Consider the following 16,353-nt stretch of genomic DNA (forward strand, 5'->3'; position numbering starts at 1 on the left):
GCTTCGTCGACATGGTGAGCCATGAAGTACGCTTTGGATTCCGGACGGGTCGTTGCATGTCCTAACATACCGCAGATTCGAAACCCTCTTAGTGCTGTTATGCACTGTGCAGATTCCATAGCTCACTCGCTCTCTGAAGTAAGGCTTCTCCTCAACCAGTGCGAGAAGCGAAGCGCACCCGAACATGACAGCGCCCGCACCGCCGACGACTTGCGAAATCTTAACAGCAGTATTGGCGATGCTGTCGATACGATCATGGCATGCACCATGCATCAGAAACGTATCATCGATGACATTCTCTCGCTCTCCAAACTGGATTCGAATTTGTTAGAGATCTGTCCGACAGTCTTTCACGTCAAGACTTTCTTGAATCAAGTCGAAAGCACTTTCAGAGCTGAGGCTGAACAGGCTGGAGTTCAGCTTGTAGCTGTAGCTGATCCCTCATTGAGCGAGCTCGGCGTTGACTGGATCGATGCTGATCCGGGCAGAGTGACACAAGTGCTATTCAACATGGTCGCCAATGCAATCAAGTTCACTAAGGATAGACCCGCCGAAAGAGCTGTCACTGTTCGTATCGGAGTAGCAGCTTGGCCACCCACTGAGATCTTTGACGGTCTCATCAAAGCAGTCCAAAAGAGTGAATCGATCGATGAACCGGCAGTCGAGGTCGAACCGTCGGACGGGTCGATATTCTTGTGGTTCAAAGTCGAAGACACAGGATGTGGAATGGATGAATCGACTAAAGCGCGCGTCTTCAGCCAGTTCACCCAGAACATGCCCAAGACATACAGCAAATACGGCGGTTCTGGGCTGGGGTTGTCCATTAGCAAGAAATTGGTGGGCTTAATGGGTGGTGAGATTGGCTTCCAGTCTCAGCAACATATCGGGTCGACATTTGCTTTCTATACAAAAGCATCCAGGGCTTCACCACCGAGACCGTCTCTATCTACTAGAAGCTCCGAAAAGTCCGTCACTACCGAAGGGCCAACCTCGCCGCTGCCTCATGCGATGGGTACCGGTGCGGACGCGCCGCCGACCACCCAATCTAGCATCCTGCTTGTTGAAGACAACATGGTCAACCAACGGGTGCTCAAGAAACAGCTGCAACTTCAGGGCTATATCGTTTACACAGCCGACAACGGCCAAGAAGCTTTCGACTTCATCAAAACTACGCAACACTGGAAGGGCTCGACTTCATCGCAACCACGCGGCGACGAGCCACGTATCGACGTCATTCTTATGGACATTGAGATGCCCATTGTTAATGGGCTTGAGTGTGCGAGTATGATTCGCGCTGCGCAAGAGGACGGGTCAATCGATAAACATCTACACATTATCGCTGTTACCGCAAATGCAAGACCCGAGCAACTGAAGCGCGCGCGAGAGACTGGAATGGACGACGCAGTTCCGAAGCCCTTCCGCGTGCGAGATCTCGCAGCTGTTATAGAGCAATTGAGAATTGAGTGATCGGACCAGAGGATGCCTTACGGTGAAGCGGTGACGAGCGCGCCTTCCCGTTTCGTCGTGTTTGGTTTTCACCTCGCCAGGGTCTAAATTCTTGGCGTAACAACTACGTTGCAACCTCAAATCATCGCTTTCTTCGCGTCGAGATAGTGTAGCCACCTGAGTACAATCCAAGGTAAGTTGAAAAACAGCTAGCGTATGCTCATACTAACCCACAATAGATGAGCTTCAATCTGGACGCACTCTTCCACGACACTGATGACTTGCGTTCCGGGACATTGTCGCTTAGTCTGTCAGTATCCAAAGCGTCTACTGTAGAGTCCGCCGGTGGTATCTGGCACGAGAACGTAATCGATGAAGAACAGGAAGCGAAACACGGTGAAGAGGCCCGTCTGAGAAGTACCATCGCAACCTTGAGTCAACAATGCGAACACTGGAAAGGGCAGGCTGAGGAACGAGGCAAAACCATCGACGATCTAGATCGAAGGACTGCCAAAACCGCTGCTGGATCTGACCTTCCGACTGACACCGTACGCCGTCTCAACCGCCTCGAAAGCGAGGTCACGCGTCTGCAATCCGAAAACACGCAGCTCAAGGACACACTCAAGACCATCGAATACGAAAACTTCAATCTGGGCAATCAGAATGATGGAAAGACGCGGAAGCTGAAGGGTGCCAACAAGAAGGTCAAGAATGCTAAGGACACGGCGTGGAAGGAGGAAGAGAAGGCGAAAGACGCTCAAGGTGATAAGCAACGCCACCTCGTATCCGAACGCAAGATGAAGAAGGAACGCGGTGATGCTTTGGCTGCACTACAGCAACAGAGAAAGCTCAACGGTGACCTGCGCGCGGAGCTTGAGCTCGAGCTGTCTGGTGCACCTCACATGCGCGATGTTGCTGCGGACCCGAACTACACCACTGCCATCATTCCGATTCAATTCGATATCCGCCGCACCGATGTGCAGCCGATGATGAGGGTTCTTGAGTGGCACCAGATGAATCTCACCGAAAGGTTCAAAGAGTGGTACAAGGACTGGAAGAAGGCATCTACCGGTGAGGAACGCAAAGTAGTCGGCTCGGAAGGCGTGGATGACGAGAAGAAGAAGCTCGAAAAGCTGTATGAAGATATGATTGAGATGCCTGATGGGTACATGGAGACTGCTGCTGAGCACGACGGTTGGCGTTCGAAGCGCGCTGTTCAGGCGGTTTGTCGTCATGCTGAAGCGCGACACAACGGAGAGATGTAGGTGTCGGAGATAGTGGCTTCTTTCGGGTTGCTACGTCTACTTTCCTTCTTGATACGTAGTATTGAACGACACGCTATCATAGAATCACGACCTAACTCGCTGTTCTATGATCAACTTCACTCCTCCTTTTCATCTGCACGCGCTGAGCTTCCCAGTCCGGTGAGGCAAACAGAATGCACTACTAAGTTTGTCGAGTAATTATGGTCGACAGTCCGGAGAGTTGTTGTATTCTGAAAGTCGTGTGCTAACTAAGCACCGAAGATGATCCCTAGCATCCTCGACCCGCGGCAGGTCTGACGCACGACGCACGACCCTCCGACCCACATCACTCCGCCAAACAACACCGCCAGGGTTCAATAGCGACCATGTCCAACATCCTGCCCTTGCACCACTCGTACTACCCCTCGCGCCAGTCGTCCCTCTCTCGATCCGTAGACATTGCGCAAAAGCCATCGACATCCTCCTCTGCAGCCACGATCCGTCCGCAACCCGGCACACAATCGCAACCACAAGGGCAGCACATCGCAATGAGCGGCACCCCAAGTCAAGGGCCTGGGCTGCGGTATCCGTCGAATAAAAAAAGCATATACGACAGGAATCTGAACCGGAGTAAGACTGCGGAGCTTAGCAGGGCGGCGTTTGCCTACCTCTTCATTGAGATGATTGCGTATGCGCAGAAGGGCGCGAAGGATGTGGGGGACTTGGAGCAGAGGTATGCTAGATCCATGCAGCCGCGGAACTTCACGTGCATTGCGAAAGACTGCGATCGATTTGCTGCCGTGCGTGTCCTGACATCCGTTTAGACTGAATACACAAGGCTACCCCATTGGCCTCCGCCTACTCGACCTCCTCCTCTCACGTACCGCCAACCCCCTCGCGAGCATTCGACCCACTCGTATCCTGCCTCTCCTCCAGTTCATCGCACAACAACTATACCGCTACCTCTTCGGTCGACCGGCCGATGCATTAGAAAAGTCTGGCACCGACCCAGGACAGTACATGCTCTTCGACAACGACCCCATGGTCAACCAATACATAAGTCTGCCTAAAGAACTGTCGAGTTTGAATTGCGCAGCCTTTGTTGCGGGCATAATTGAGGGTGTGTGCGACGGTGCAGGGTTCCCAACTGAGGGCGTGACAGCGCATAGTGTAGGCGATGAGGAAGGCAAGGGTCTGTGGCCGGGAAAGACGGTCTTTCTGATCAAGTTCAAGCCTGAGGTGTTGGAGAGGGAGGAGATACTGGGCAGGGGTGGGGGCTGAGCTTTGAAGGGTCATTCAATTCTTGAAAAGCAGCTGGGTTCAGCTGCTCATGATGGCATAGCGAGGCGTTGTGGACTTTCTGGAATTCAAGACTGCTATCAGCATGTACATCATTGTCGAATCAACCTCCGCGAGACCATCCATCAGTTCAAGACAGGCCCTCCCATCTGTATGACTGATTACTCCGCTAAAAGGTTCCGTATACGCATTGCGCCAGCATTTATAGCCTCTCCCGCGTGTAACTACTATCACCGACTACCGGGTGCGGCAAGCGCATCGACACGTGATCGTGAAGCTGATGACAAATGCTGATTGGCCAGACCATTCGTGGTATGGCGCAACTATTGGAAAGAACATTCCACAAGGTCGCGCCATCGCAGTCGAACAAATACAAAAGTGCAGCCCGGATCTTACGGCAGCTTCAATACGCTACAGTCGCCTTTCAACAGCCCTTCGGCAAGACACAACACTCAAATCACTCGACACACAACCTCAGCACGCCGCCTTGACAGGCACCCCAATATCAATCATGCCAACAGAGATCTCAGCACCCCTACACTTCCGCACCCTTCTAAATGGCCACACATATCTCATCGCTGACTTCTACGCAACATGGTGTCCACCTTGCAAGCAAATCGCGCCCATCTACAACCAACTCTCCACCACGCACGCCTCACCAGGGAGATTCGCATTCGTCAAAGTCAATGTGGATGAGCAGAGAGAGATCGCGGGGCAATATGGTGTCACAGCTATGCCGACGTTCATGGTCTTCAAGGATGGGAAGAAAATCGAGGAGATCAGGGGCGCGGACGTGAGGGCGCTGAAGGCTGCTGTGGAGAAGGTTGCTGGTGAGCTGGAGAGGGTTAAGGAGGAGAAGGTTGAGGCGAAGAAGCCTGAGGTCAAACCAGAGGTCAACGAAGAAAAGAAGGTTGAAGACGAGAAGACGGTTAGTGGTAGCTATGGGATGACTGGAGGGAACAACTGGAAGATGTCGTTGCATTAGATATGGAAGGTTTGGGAGGTGATAGCCACATGCAGGTCTGGAGGGCGATGTCTTTGTGATACCCAGGAATCGAATGCATATCATAGTAAACAATATTTATCAACAGCTGTGCATACTATTAAGATCGTGATTAGTATACGTGATCACTATCCAGTGTACGTCATCACGTCGCGTTGGTGTTGGATTTGTAAAGTTGAGACGCGTAAGGACACCTTTCAGACTAGCGATCGCCACCGCGGGACCCTGATAGCCGCTGTGCTGCTCTAGCTCCCCACCAGATTTCCCACCGCTCTTCAACACACATTTGGAGCTTCAACTCATCCTTGAGCTTCATACACTTCCAAGATGCTTTTCCGCAATTTAATACCCGCAGCCATTGCGCTGCTGCCCGCAATTGCCTCGGCATCGGCCGTCATCGACCTCACACCCTCCAACTTCGACGATGTCGTTCTTAAGTCCGGCAAGCCCGCCCTCGTAGAGTTCTTCGCTCCCTGGTGCGGCCACTGCAAGAACCTCGCCCCCGTCTACGATGAGCTGGCTGGCGTCTTCCAGCACGCTGGAGACAAGGTCAGCGTCGCAAAGGTCGATGCTGATGCTCACAAGGCGCTCGGCAAGCGTTTCGGTGTCTCAGGCTTCCCTACCCTCAAGTGGTTCGACGGAAAGAGCGACAAGCCTACGGATTACAGCGGCGGACGTGACCTCGAGAGCTTGAGCAAGTTCATCACAGAGAAGAGCTCGGTCAAGCCTAAGGTCAAGGGCAAGCTGCCTAGCCAGGTCGTCTACTTGGACGACAAGACCTTTAAGGAGAAGGTTGGAAAGGACCAGGATGTGCTTGTCGCCTTCACTGCTCCATGGTGTGGACGTATGTCTTCCTAGCCTCTCTATAATGATTTCATAGCTAACATCTGCGCAGACTGCAAGACTCTCGCTCCCGTCTGGGAGACCCTCGCCAACGACTTCGTTACCGAACCCGGTGTCTTGATCGCCAAGGTCGACGCTGAAGCTGAGAACTCCAAGGCCCTCGCACAGGAGCAAGGCGTATCATCCTACCCGACCATCAAATACTTCCCCAAGGGCTCCACCGAGCCTCTCCCCTACAACGGCGCCCGCGCCGAGAAGGACTTCGTCGACTTCATCAACGCCAACGCCGGTACCCACCGTGCTGTAGGTGGTGGTCTTGACGCCACTGGTGGCACCATTGAGGCCTTCAACACCCTCATTGAGAAGTTCCAAGGCTCATGGGCCGGCGGTGCTGAGGAGGCCAAGACCCTCGCCGGTACTCTGCAAGACAAGTACGCCGAATACTACGTCAAGGTCTTCAACAAGATCGGTGCCAACCAGGAGTACGCTGCGAAGGAGCTCAAGCGTCTGCAGGGACTCATTGCCAAGGGCAACCTGGCACCCGAGAAGATGGATGACTTGATGAGCAGGAGCAACATTCTGAGGAAGTTCATGGGTGATGCTGAGGAGGAGAAGTCTGAGTTGTAGACGACCCGTGCGTGAAGTAGGATTCCGCAATGAGGCATACCACCAACACTATTAAGATGATAAGATGAGCTGGGGGCGCAAAGTGGCCTGGCGCAGGAGCGACAGGCATACGTGATCATGACAATGAGAAAGAGGAATAAGTAGCAGAGAACCAAAAGTCAATACCCAGATTGCATACAATCTATGTAATTTAACACCAAACGCCAATGACTGAGACATGCGCGATGCACACCGCCTGCTTTTGACCAAACATGATGCTTTCCCTGTAAATCTACTTGCCAGACCCTGAGCCCTTGGTACCATCTCCGGCTTGGATAGTTGCTTCGAGGTTATCCAGCCGCCGTGACATGTCATCCACTACGCATCGTCAGCATCTAGTGTATCTGCTTTAGACATGCTTGTACTTACTTTTGGCAAGCAGCTCGCTGCTGACTGTGGTGAACTTGGTGTTGAGTTGATTCAGGAGATCGTCGACAACCGCTGTGAGCTCTCCAGAACTCTCAGCATCCTTTGAGACGGCGGACTATGCGCATGTTAGGTAGAGCGGGGCATCGTGAGTGTAACAAGCACGTACCGCAGTGTCGCTTTGCGCGCGGTCTGCTAGTGGCTGTGGTGTTGCCATGACTGAATGTGTTTGTGATGAAGTAGAGAACGATGCGAGTAGTCTGCGGATTTGGAACAATTTTAGCACCTCACAAGGCGATTGTCAAGCGGTCTGCTATTATACAACAGGAGAGATGCGCATACGATGGATATGTAGGGTCGCGGAGCACGTGGTCTTCGCCGCGGCTTCCTGCCCGTTTCGTAGGCGGTCAAGCTAGCGTGCGCGCTAAAATGTTTCTGCGCCCAGACTTCGAAGTTCACGAATTATTTTCTGGGAAGCTTTGACGTCTTGACTTTTGCGACGTTCGATACTCCACACGCTTCAGAACTCCATAAACCTCAGTCGACATGGCGAAGAAAGGCGTGCTCAAGTCGGCGCTCGACAACTACCAGGGCCGCGACATCAAGCGCGAGAAGCAGAAGAAGTACGTCAAGCAGGCGCTGAAGCGCAAGGAAAAGCGCGAGGCCAGGAAGGCTGCGGAGGAGGGCGAGAAGGATACCGAGGAGGGCGGCGTGCCTGTGCCGTTGGATGAGGTAGAGGTGAAGGTCAATGGCAAGACAAAGAAGTCGAAGAAGGACAAGAAGGCCGACGCAAAGGCTGCGCCAGCAGTCAAGGAGCCCGAGTGGGAGACCGAGGGCGAGGATGACGACGACGACGCAAGCGACGATGAAGACGCGCCCAATGGACTTCAAGTAGACCTTGACCACCTCAACGACACCGATAGCGACATCAGCTCAGACGAGGAGGAGATACAGGCTGCCGAGGCCGCAGAAGAGGATGAAGACGCTGAAGATGACGACGACGAGGACGATGACGAGGATGACATTGCGCTATCCGATCTGGACTCCGTCGCTTCAGAGGACAAGGGAGACATTATCCCGCACCAGCGCCTTACCATCAACAACACCGCCGCCCTCACCGCAGCCTTGAACCGCATCCAACTTCCCTACTCGAAACTCGCTTTCTCGGAATACCAGTCCGTTACCACCGACGAGCCTGTCGAGATCGCCGACGTCGAGGACGACCTCAACCGTGAGCTCGCCTTTTACAAGCAATGCCTGTCCTCGGTCAAGGATGCGCGGAAGAAGTTGAAGAAGGAGGGTGTGTCGTTCTCTCGGCCAGCCGACTACTTCGCGGAGATGGTCAAGAGCGACGAGCACATGGGCAAGATCAAGCAGAAGCTGATTGATGCCGCGGCAGGCAAGAAGGCTGCTGCAGAGGCACGCAAGCAGAGAGACTTGAAGAAGTTCGGAAAGCAGGTTCAGGTCGCGAAGCTGCAGGAGCGCGCCAAGGAGAAGAAGGACACCATTGAGAAGATCCAGACTCTCAAGAGGAGTATGTTCTACCCATATCTGAGAACTTGAACGACAGTATACTGACAAACATGCAGAGCGACAAGGAGCCGACATCACAGCTACCCACGAGGAAGACCTCTTCGACGTCGCTGCCACCGCTGATGACGACAAGTCCGACCGCCGCGGTCGTGGTGGTGCTGGCGGCAAGGACTTCAACAAGCGCCAGAAGAAGGACTCGAAGTACGGTTTCGGTGGCAAGAAGCGTCACGCGAAGAGTAACACCGCCGAATCCAGCGCAGACGGGAGCGGTTTCTCGGCTCGCAGGATGAAGGGCAAGCCCAGCGGCGGTGCAAGCAAACGGCCTGGCAAGGATAAGAGGGCGAAGAGACATTAGGTGGTGTAGTCATATGGAAGGCTGAGTGACAATCACATGTCACGTTCTGCATGCGTACGGCGCTCTGGCGTTCAGGGACTGAGTCTAAAAGCACACTATGTATTCTAAGAGGCGGAATGTCTTACTTTGCTAGGAGATACCAATGCACAATCCTACGATCGTCTGGAGTCACTTCGAACTGCCGCTGATATATCGTTCCTCGATTCCAGATGAGAGAGTTGGCGCCTACATACCGCCTTGTCTAGGCGATATCGCACGCCATTAACCCCCGTGGCGGTATACAAGATTGTTTGTATCGGTCTGTCGGCGCCCCATATTAGAGCCTGATAGCTCCAGGCGCCAGTCCCGCCTTCACCGCGATACCGCAAACCACAAGCGACGACGTCATCTAACAAACGCTCGCAGGCTATAACGCCCGTGCTTGCTCTTACAGCATACATTGCCCATCCCCCTCACCTTCATAAACTTCTCAAGTACCGCCCCAAATTACATTGCCTTCGCACCGACATCACGATACTCGACGATATCACAGGTCCTCGACTATCCCTACATCTGACCATGGACAAAGGCATTTACTTCGAAGGCGACGATGAAGTCATGCCCTTCAACAAATCCACTCCAATCCCCGCTCCCAAAGTCGACAAACCAGTCGACGAACTCGCCTTCATCGACGTCGAACCCAACACAATCTGGTACTTGAGCATCATCCGACCACACATCGATTCCCACGAACTCTTGGGTCCTGCGAAGGCATTCCGCCACCTCCTTCCTCAAATCGAAGACGTCGTCAGCAACTCACCTCCCGCAATCGACAAGTACGCCCTCCTGAAAGAGAAGCCAAACGACGACTTCCTATTTGAGGACGATGAAGATGAAGAGAAGGAGGTTGATGAAGAGTTCTTGGAAAAAGGCTTTGACACATTCATTGTTGAGGGCCAACGCGGCGTCTACACTATACTGAAGATACATCGCGAAATCAACAAAGACGTCTTCGATATCCTGCCTGCGCCCGTCTACACCATTATCTCCGCTGGCCCTCTTGCCCACGCCAAACGCCCAGCCTTCACCTCCCTATCTTCGAAGTTCGAGGCTTCCAAGCCAAAAGGATACGCGGCTACAACCAAGCTTCACGCTTCCTACGTCGATCGTGCTGACGCGAAGGAAGACGCTGAACATATCTTCACCGTCTTACTCCTCGATACAGAGGACGTGAAGCAAACCAAGAGATGGGAGAAAGGGACTAAAGGAGGGGGTATCTTGATCGGTATGAACGCGAGTAGTATGTGGGAAGTCAAGGTCCTTTACATGGATGATCCGATTGGCAGGGCGCAGGAAGAGGCTGACAGGGAGCACGATGGCTTCGTTCTGTGAGGGGATGAGGGGGCGGGGAGGTATTCGGTGTGTCCGCGGTGTTCAGACGGTTGGGTGATGGGGATATGAACTCCTCCCCGGTCTTGTATGAAGCTAAAGCCGGGAAGCTTTTGGTGTCTTGGAGAGAGACGGGACTACCCATGGCGTCCAAGATTTCGGCTTCTCATTCAAACTTTCTACGGGCTTTGCTGTCGTCTCTTGTATGCTGAGACTCTCTATTGCTTTTGTGATGACTTGTTCGCGGTGGAGGAAGCGGCCGTCTGGGCCTCGCGGTGCGCGCATGCATCCTGCGATCCGTGGAGGGTCGTTTGTTTTGCTGTTCTTTCGTACAAGAGCGAGGTGCGTGGTGAGTTGCTGACGTGCGAGTCGTCTTTTCTGGATTCGGTTCTGCTGCTTTGCGTTGAGTTTGTTGACTGGCGTCTCGACTGGTTGCTCGTTGGTTGCTGACATGTTGATCGATGCTTGGGGTACTGTCTCGGGCGTCCTTGCGATGACGGCCCGCCAATTATTCTACGGGTGGGAAAAGAAGAGTAGTTGGATATTTCAATGTCAAGAACAATGGTTTCATGGCTTTCTCCCGTCTAAAGTTTGCAAAAAGCGTTTGTCGTGCATTGCGGATCAAAGACATGCAGGAAAACAATGCCACATGATTTGTTAGTGATGACGTATGACGGTCAGGCGATGCGGGGACGTCTTGCAACGTCGTGAACACACGACCACTACCACAACACCATCTCATCGCAACGCGTCGATTGCTGAACAATAACGAGAGGCTCACAGCAACACATCCAGCACGATGAATGTATTGTCGAATTAGGCTCACACGCTAGGCCCAACGGTGTCGGTAGAAAATCGGGTTTGACTCAACGGCCGACAAGGAGCCTCCCGTCACGAGTCGAGAACTTTTTGACCTCCCTCCATAACTCCCGAGCCCAGGGGACAGACGCCAAGAAGACTAAGAAACTATCACGCCGCACCGCTACTGCACTTCAGTGGACCTCCATCGTCTTTGGCTTAGTTGCGGAAGCATGCCTCTGCTGCATCGGATTGTGGAGCGGAATCCCATCGGACCTAATCCGGTATACTATGCAGAGCCCAACGCTCTCGGTAGTTCGAGCCGCCGACCGACGACGAGATAACTGCTGTTATGCGCCAATACAAGCCTATGCACGATGTTATTGCCAACCTCTTGAGGCGCCTTCCTTCGTCGTTTGCAGGCTTCCCCACCATAGCGTCAAGGAACAACAGGATTGAACTTATGCGGTCACACTCGGTAGCATTCCGCAACAACACCAACGTTTGAAACAAGCCACAGGCGGAAACAGAAACACGCTACAGCTTGTCTCTCCACCAGAGATTGCGGTGTGGATACATCGGAAAAGGGTCGTTCGTGATAGGCCTACGGCTAAAGTGCAGGTTGAAGTGAACCACTACTGACTCGGGAGTGCTCCATCTCGCGAACCCATCAGCCTGGATGCACGCCTTCATCGTGTAAATTGAGTCTTAACAGCTCAAATAAGCGCAACAACAGGCTCAATTGAAGGCGGCCGATATATATAATGGTGTAGACCGTCACCATCCGTGAGTCTTGCCTTGCAATCGTTCTTGACAACCACGCAAACTTCGGTAGCCGCGCTACCTCCGAGACCCGTATGCAGTCTCTATCTTTGGCACAGTGGGTACGAGCACAGCGAGCGCTAGATGGTAGGTAGTAGCTCACCCGAACTCAGACGTGAGTGGGCTTGCAGTCTGGTTGTGTCTGGATCCCGATCATCACGTCCTTCAGCATGTGCGATCCCGCCGTGCCCCCCTTTCCGTCATTACTCGTTTCACGTTGAAGAGGCGGAGAAATAGTCTTGCTGCATTTTCATGCACTGAGATATTGGAAGTTGGAAGAGACATCACAACACTGATGATAACAGCGTTCTGCGACTCCTTCATGAGTGTCAATCCACTATTGACCGAATGCTGAAGTCTGCTCACACATTCCTATACTACTGTGCATAGTCTGCACCGGCAGCGAAGTTCCGTCGTTGATGGTACCTGCACCTCTCTAACTGATGAGACCTCCGACTGCCAAGTCTCCTACTGCCAAGATAATGGTTTGAAACAGGCACCCGTATGGTGACAGGCCCACCACCGCGGTTCCCAGGATCCAAAAAGCGGGCGCTACGGGGGTCAATACCACAATGACAGCTCTCATCCCTTCGTATGGTCATCTCGCTTCGCCACAGCTGTGCGGGATAGCGGAAATACGGCCACAGCCAAGAGATCTCGGCCTCATGCGTCGATGGAAGGAAACACCTGAGGCATTGTTTCATGGTGCAAACCAACGTCGGCGAAGAGGGGTTTGCAAGGAATGAGTGGAAAGACCAGCTCTGGTCACTGGAAACGGTTAGCGACATTGACCACGGCGCTCAGATAGGAACGCATGCTCAGATACATAAGAAGCAAATCACCACCACGATGGAGAGCTCATCAGCACACTTTTGCACACTGTCTTTCGCTTCTCTTCAGCTTTTCGCTACTACATTCGTTTCTACAGGCTAGTCCTACTATACAATCGTTTTTCATCTTCCAACCCACTACCAAACACTAAACCAACCACCACTACCCACCTCAAACATGAAGCTTTCCATCATCGCCGCAGCTGCCATTGCGCAGATTGCCTCTGCCCACTACACCTTCGATGTCTTGGTCACCGACGGCCAGGAGTCCAAGGGCTACGAGTTCATCCGCGAGAACACTCGTGCGGAGAAGTTCAACCCCACCAAGTGGAAGAACCCCCTCGACAACATGACCCCCGACATGGACGACTTCCGCTGCAACAAGGGTTCCTTCGCCAGCGCTGGCAAGACCGGCGTCAAGGAGGTCGCAGCCGGCACGAAGATGGCCATGAAGCTTGCCTACGGCGCTACCATGAAGCACCCCGGCCCCGCTTTCGTCTACATGTCCAAGGCGCCCAGCTCCGTCAAGGAGTACGAGGGTGACGGCGAGTGGTTCAAGATCTTCGAGTCTGGTCTTTGCCACCCCGACAAGGACATTCTCGGTGATGCTTGGTGCACCTGGGATAGCAACAAGATCGAGTTCACTGTCCCGGCTGAGGTGCCAGAGGGCGAGTACTTGATCCGCTCTGAGCACGTTGGTCTTCACGGTGCGCACGATGGCCAGGCTGAGTTCTACTACGCGTAAGTTCTTTTCTTCACTACTTCTTCGACGACGATTACTAATGAACCATAGCTGCGCTCAAGTCAAGGTCACCGGCGGCGGCAGCGGCACCCCCGGCCCCACCGTCAAGTTCCCCGGCGCCTACAAGAAGGACGACCCGGAGTTCAACTTCAGCATCTGGGGTGGCTACAAGGACTACACCTTCCCCGCCCCCGCTGTCTGGGATGCCAGCACCAGCGGCGGCGCTCAGTCTCCCGCTCAGACCCCTACTGAGGAGCCTGCTGAGGAGAATTCGCCCGCTGCTTCCCCTGTTCCTTCTTCCGAGGAGCCTGCTGCTAGCAGCGAGGCTGTTGCGCACAACTCTGAGAACTGCAAGGGTGGCAAGGCTAAGCGTGGTCGCCGTGCTTTCCGCGAGGCTCTTCTCCGTAAGGAGTAAGATGCACATGTTTTGCATGATTTGGAGGATTGGAACGATGATAGGCTAGACTTCATGATCTGGTCGACTTTTTGTATATATACTTTTTTGATAGGCGCAGCCGTGCTGCGCTTTCTTGTAGATGTTGCTGGATGAAAAATACAATCAGTACTGTCAAAGCAAACTATCTTCTTTCGAGTGCACTGTGACATTCCTTCATTTTATCTTGCGATGGATGGTATTTAGACTTTTACTGAGGGCGACATGTCTACACTGTGTTCCTCACGTCTTCATCATATCGTCACTTTGACTAACAACGTTTACATGTAACATGTCTGCAGGAACGTGTATTAGACTTCGGAGTTCGGTTGTCGTAGTCTTAGTTCGTCTACCTGTGATTATGTCTTTGTTGCGACACCCTGAGAGACGGAACCGACGCTTCTCCACTAGATAAGGTATATCTTTTGCACTTTGTGCATCTTGTCTGCGATGGCGTTCAGAACAAGACGTTGTTGTAGTACACCTCTTAACCGCGCAATCATCTCCATCGTCAACACGATAATCCAGAGTATGTTGATGTTCTGCTCGAGCGTGAACTTGTCATCGATTTTGAGGTCATCTAGCAGCGTGACAGCATTACGAATCATGTCACCCACCGTGACGCGTACGGTTTCCTGTTTGGGTTTCTCTGATGTCCGTTCAAGCGTGCCCAGGGTACGGACAATTACAGGTAGTAGAAAGGGGTTAATCTGCAATATCGCCAGGGAAGGAGACTGAAAGTTCTTGCAGGCGCTCGTGTGGCGTTGAACAACCCCATCTAGATATTCGTGCATTTCTCCCATCGATAAGATTTGCCTCCAGTACCACGTTTTTCGAACTCGCTCTATGCGGAAAGAGAGTCCTGCGTCTAACAGATTGATACCATGCGAGTCAGGAGGCTTGTAGATCTTCTTGACCAACTCGGTTAGCTCTTGATGAGCGGATCCAGTCATGTCGGCGGGTTCAGTGATGTCGAAGCCGAGTGGTGCGTTCTCAAAGGCAAAAGCCATGACACGCTCCTGCTGTTCCCTGATGGCCGCCATTTCGACCGGCTCCTGGCTTTCGGCTACGTGTGCGTCGGACAACCAATCTGATTGTTGGCTAGCAGCGGTCGCTAAAGGAAAATGCTGCTTCCAGTGATCTTGAATGATGGCGCTGACTGTTGACTTCGCGAATGCGCTTCCAGCGCGTGTACTGAAGAATAAAAGATCGATCAGCCAACCCTCCACGATCTCTACTTCAAGGCCAGCTAGCTGCCCAGATATTGCAGATATATTTCCACGTTCACGAAAGCCCGGGATAAGCTTGTAGCCCGCAAGGGCTGCTTCTCTCATTGAGAGATAATCACTCTGAGATGACTTTTCACGATGGGAGTGGTGGGTGAAGTCTTGCCTGATAGCCCATGGGTCAGCAGTCAGAATACCTCGCAGACCGCACGATATTTCACATGGTCTGTCGAGGTTATAAACTTTGTTGGCATGCAACTTTAACAGACAGGCTCGATTCCAGTTGACCAGAACATGCAATTCAGCGTCTTCGCGCGGCATGCGATTCTTTGTTCGACCAAGATTCTCGGGGTCTGCTAAATCCAGATCCTTTGGGTCCGCGAAACCCAGACCATATAACGGATTACCGTTGATGTCGGTGAAGTGAATCTCGTCTTCTAGAACAGACAGTAAATGCACGGCGTCGACCACCATTATACCGGCTTCTGGTAGTGGTCTTGCTGTACCCTGTGGTCTGCAAATGTCTTCTAGTGTCCATCTATATTGGGATGCGTGTTTCCTGGGCCAACGCCAGTTCAGACCTGACGAAGATCTCCCCAGGTCTGTAGATTTGAATTCGAGCGTTGCGGATGCTGAGGGGGTGTGCTCGTGGCTTGTCTCTATATTAGAAAGAGACTCCCAGTCGGGAACCCACGACGGCAGCAATGGGGTCGTTTTTGGAAGAAAGGCAAGATCCAATATGTATGACTGGAGTGGCCAGGATCCCCATTCTGTAAGCCAGTACATAGCCAAGCCTGTATAGAGCTGTTGGACGTTGATGCCATAATCGACCGGAAGATCGGATCGCTCGTTCCTACCAGTGAGGCCTAGCAAGCCATATAATCTATCCCGCGCATCACCGCATCGACAATGCAGTGTGGCTCTGAGCAGCGATATTATACTCATGTCGCTTTGCTCGATGTTGAGGTACTCCACCCAATGCTGCACCCAGCGCTTACCTTCGCGCTCACCATCGCGCTTCCACTCGCGCCCATATCCATACTTCCCCTCGCCCCCACCCTCGTGCTTCCATTCACCCGTGCCCTCGAGCGTCTTATCTCTGTAATTGCTCAGATATCTCAAAAATCGGTCCCAATCTATCGTGACGTCACCAACGGTGAGGGTGGCTTTGTTGCTGAGCTGGACCTCTTGGATTACCCAGATGCGTGAGAAATAGGGTATCTGCAAGATGAATCGTGGATCCACTGAGGTCGCGTGGTTATCATCAGTAAAGTCTGGGATGGGGACATGTTTGACACTCTCATCATCCACATATATGAGAACCCTGGACGCGGACTCGAATATCTCCCTCATGAGTGACACTTGTTGCCCGCGCTCTT

General features: G+C 52.8%; 9 protein-coding genes across 9 annotated transcripts; 7 read left to right on the plus strand and 2 right to left on the minus strand.

Moving 5' to 3' along the window:
- Positions 1–21: 21 nt before the first annotated feature.
- On the plus strand, positions 22–1,467 carry J4E83_007155 (uncharacterized protein; the record flags this gene model as incomplete). The annotated part of the gene is made up of 1 exon (XM_049334060.1): positions 22–1,467. The coding sequence occupies one exon, from the start codon at positions 22–24 to the stop codon at positions 1,465–1,467; it is 1,446 nt and encodes a 481-aa protein (XP_049186871.1).
- A 218-nt stretch (positions 1,468–1,685) lies between these two features.
- J4E83_007156 (uncharacterized protein) lies at positions 1,686–2,711 on the plus strand (the record flags this gene model as incomplete). Its single annotated transcript, XM_049334061.1, has 1 exon — positions 1,686–2,711. The coding sequence occupies one exon, from the start codon at positions 1,686–1,688 to the stop codon at positions 2,709–2,711; it is 1,026 nt and encodes a 341-aa protein (XP_049186872.1).
- Positions 2,712–3,076: 365 nt separating this feature from the next.
- On the plus strand, positions 3,077–3,971 carry J4E83_007157 (uncharacterized protein; the record flags this gene model as incomplete). Its single annotated transcript, XM_049334062.1, has 2 exons — positions 3,077–3,423; positions 3,515–3,971. 2 exons carry the CDS (start codon positions 3,077–3,079, stop codon positions 3,969–3,971), a joined length of 804 nt encoding a protein of 267 aa, XP_049186873.1.
- Positions 3,972–4,500: 529 nt separating this feature from the next.
- J4E83_007158 (uncharacterized protein) lies at positions 4,501–6,462 on the plus strand (the record flags this gene model as incomplete). The annotated part of the gene is made up of 3 exons (XM_049334063.1): positions 4,501–4,924; positions 5,348–5,836; positions 5,888–6,462. 3 exons carry the CDS (start codon positions 4,501–4,503, stop codon positions 6,460–6,462), a joined length of 1,488 nt encoding a protein of 495 aa, XP_049186874.1.
- A 271-nt stretch (positions 6,463–6,733) lies between these two features.
- Positions 6,734–7,084, minus strand: J4E83_007159 (uncharacterized protein; the record flags this gene model as incomplete). The annotated part of the gene is made up of 3 exons (XM_049334064.1): positions 6,734–6,819; positions 6,871–6,985; positions 7,037–7,084. The coding sequence occupies 3 exons, from the start codon at positions 7,082–7,084 to the stop codon at positions 6,734–6,736; spliced, it is 249 nt and encodes an 82-aa protein (XP_049186875.1).
- A 329-nt stretch (positions 7,085–7,413) lies between these two features.
- On the plus strand, positions 7,414–8,755 carry J4E83_007160 (uncharacterized protein; the record flags this gene model as incomplete). The annotated part of the gene is made up of 2 exons (XM_049334065.1): positions 7,414–8,401; positions 8,457–8,755. The coding sequence occupies 2 exons, from the start codon at positions 7,414–7,416 to the stop codon at positions 8,753–8,755; spliced, it is 1,287 nt and encodes a 428-aa protein (XP_049186876.1).
- A 558-nt stretch (positions 8,756–9,313) lies between these two features.
- Positions 9,314–10,126, plus strand: J4E83_007161 (uncharacterized protein; the record flags this gene model as incomplete). Its single annotated transcript, XM_049334066.1, has 1 exon — positions 9,314–10,126. One exon carries the CDS (start codon positions 9,314–9,316, stop codon positions 10,124–10,126), a length of 813 nt encoding a protein of 270 aa, XP_049186877.1.
- A 2,625-nt stretch (positions 10,127–12,751) lies between these two features.
- J4E83_007162 (uncharacterized protein) lies at positions 12,752–13,730 on the plus strand (the record flags this gene model as incomplete). The annotated part of the gene is made up of 2 exons (XM_049334067.1): positions 12,752–13,314; positions 13,367–13,730. The coding sequence occupies 2 exons, from the start codon at positions 12,752–12,754 to the stop codon at positions 13,728–13,730; spliced, it is 927 nt and encodes a 308-aa protein (XP_049186878.1).
- A 425-nt stretch (positions 13,731–14,155) lies between these two features.
- Positions 14,156–16,278, minus strand: J4E83_007163 (uncharacterized protein; the record flags this gene model as incomplete). The annotated part of the gene is made up of 2 exons (XM_049334068.1): positions 14,156–16,195; positions 16,273–16,278. 2 exons carry the CDS (start codon positions 16,276–16,278, stop codon positions 14,156–14,158), a joined length of 2,046 nt encoding a protein of 681 aa, XP_049186879.1.
- Positions 16,279–16,353: the final 75 nt, after the last annotated feature.

This window comes from Alternaria metachromatica (genome assembly GCF_023757995.1).
Source record: "Alternaria metachromatica strain BMP 0045 chromosome Unknown scaffold_17, whole genome shotgun sequence".
NCBI classification, from domain to species: Eukaryota; Fungi; Ascomycota; class Dothideomycetes; order Pleosporales; family Pleosporaceae; genus Alternaria; species Alternaria metachromatica.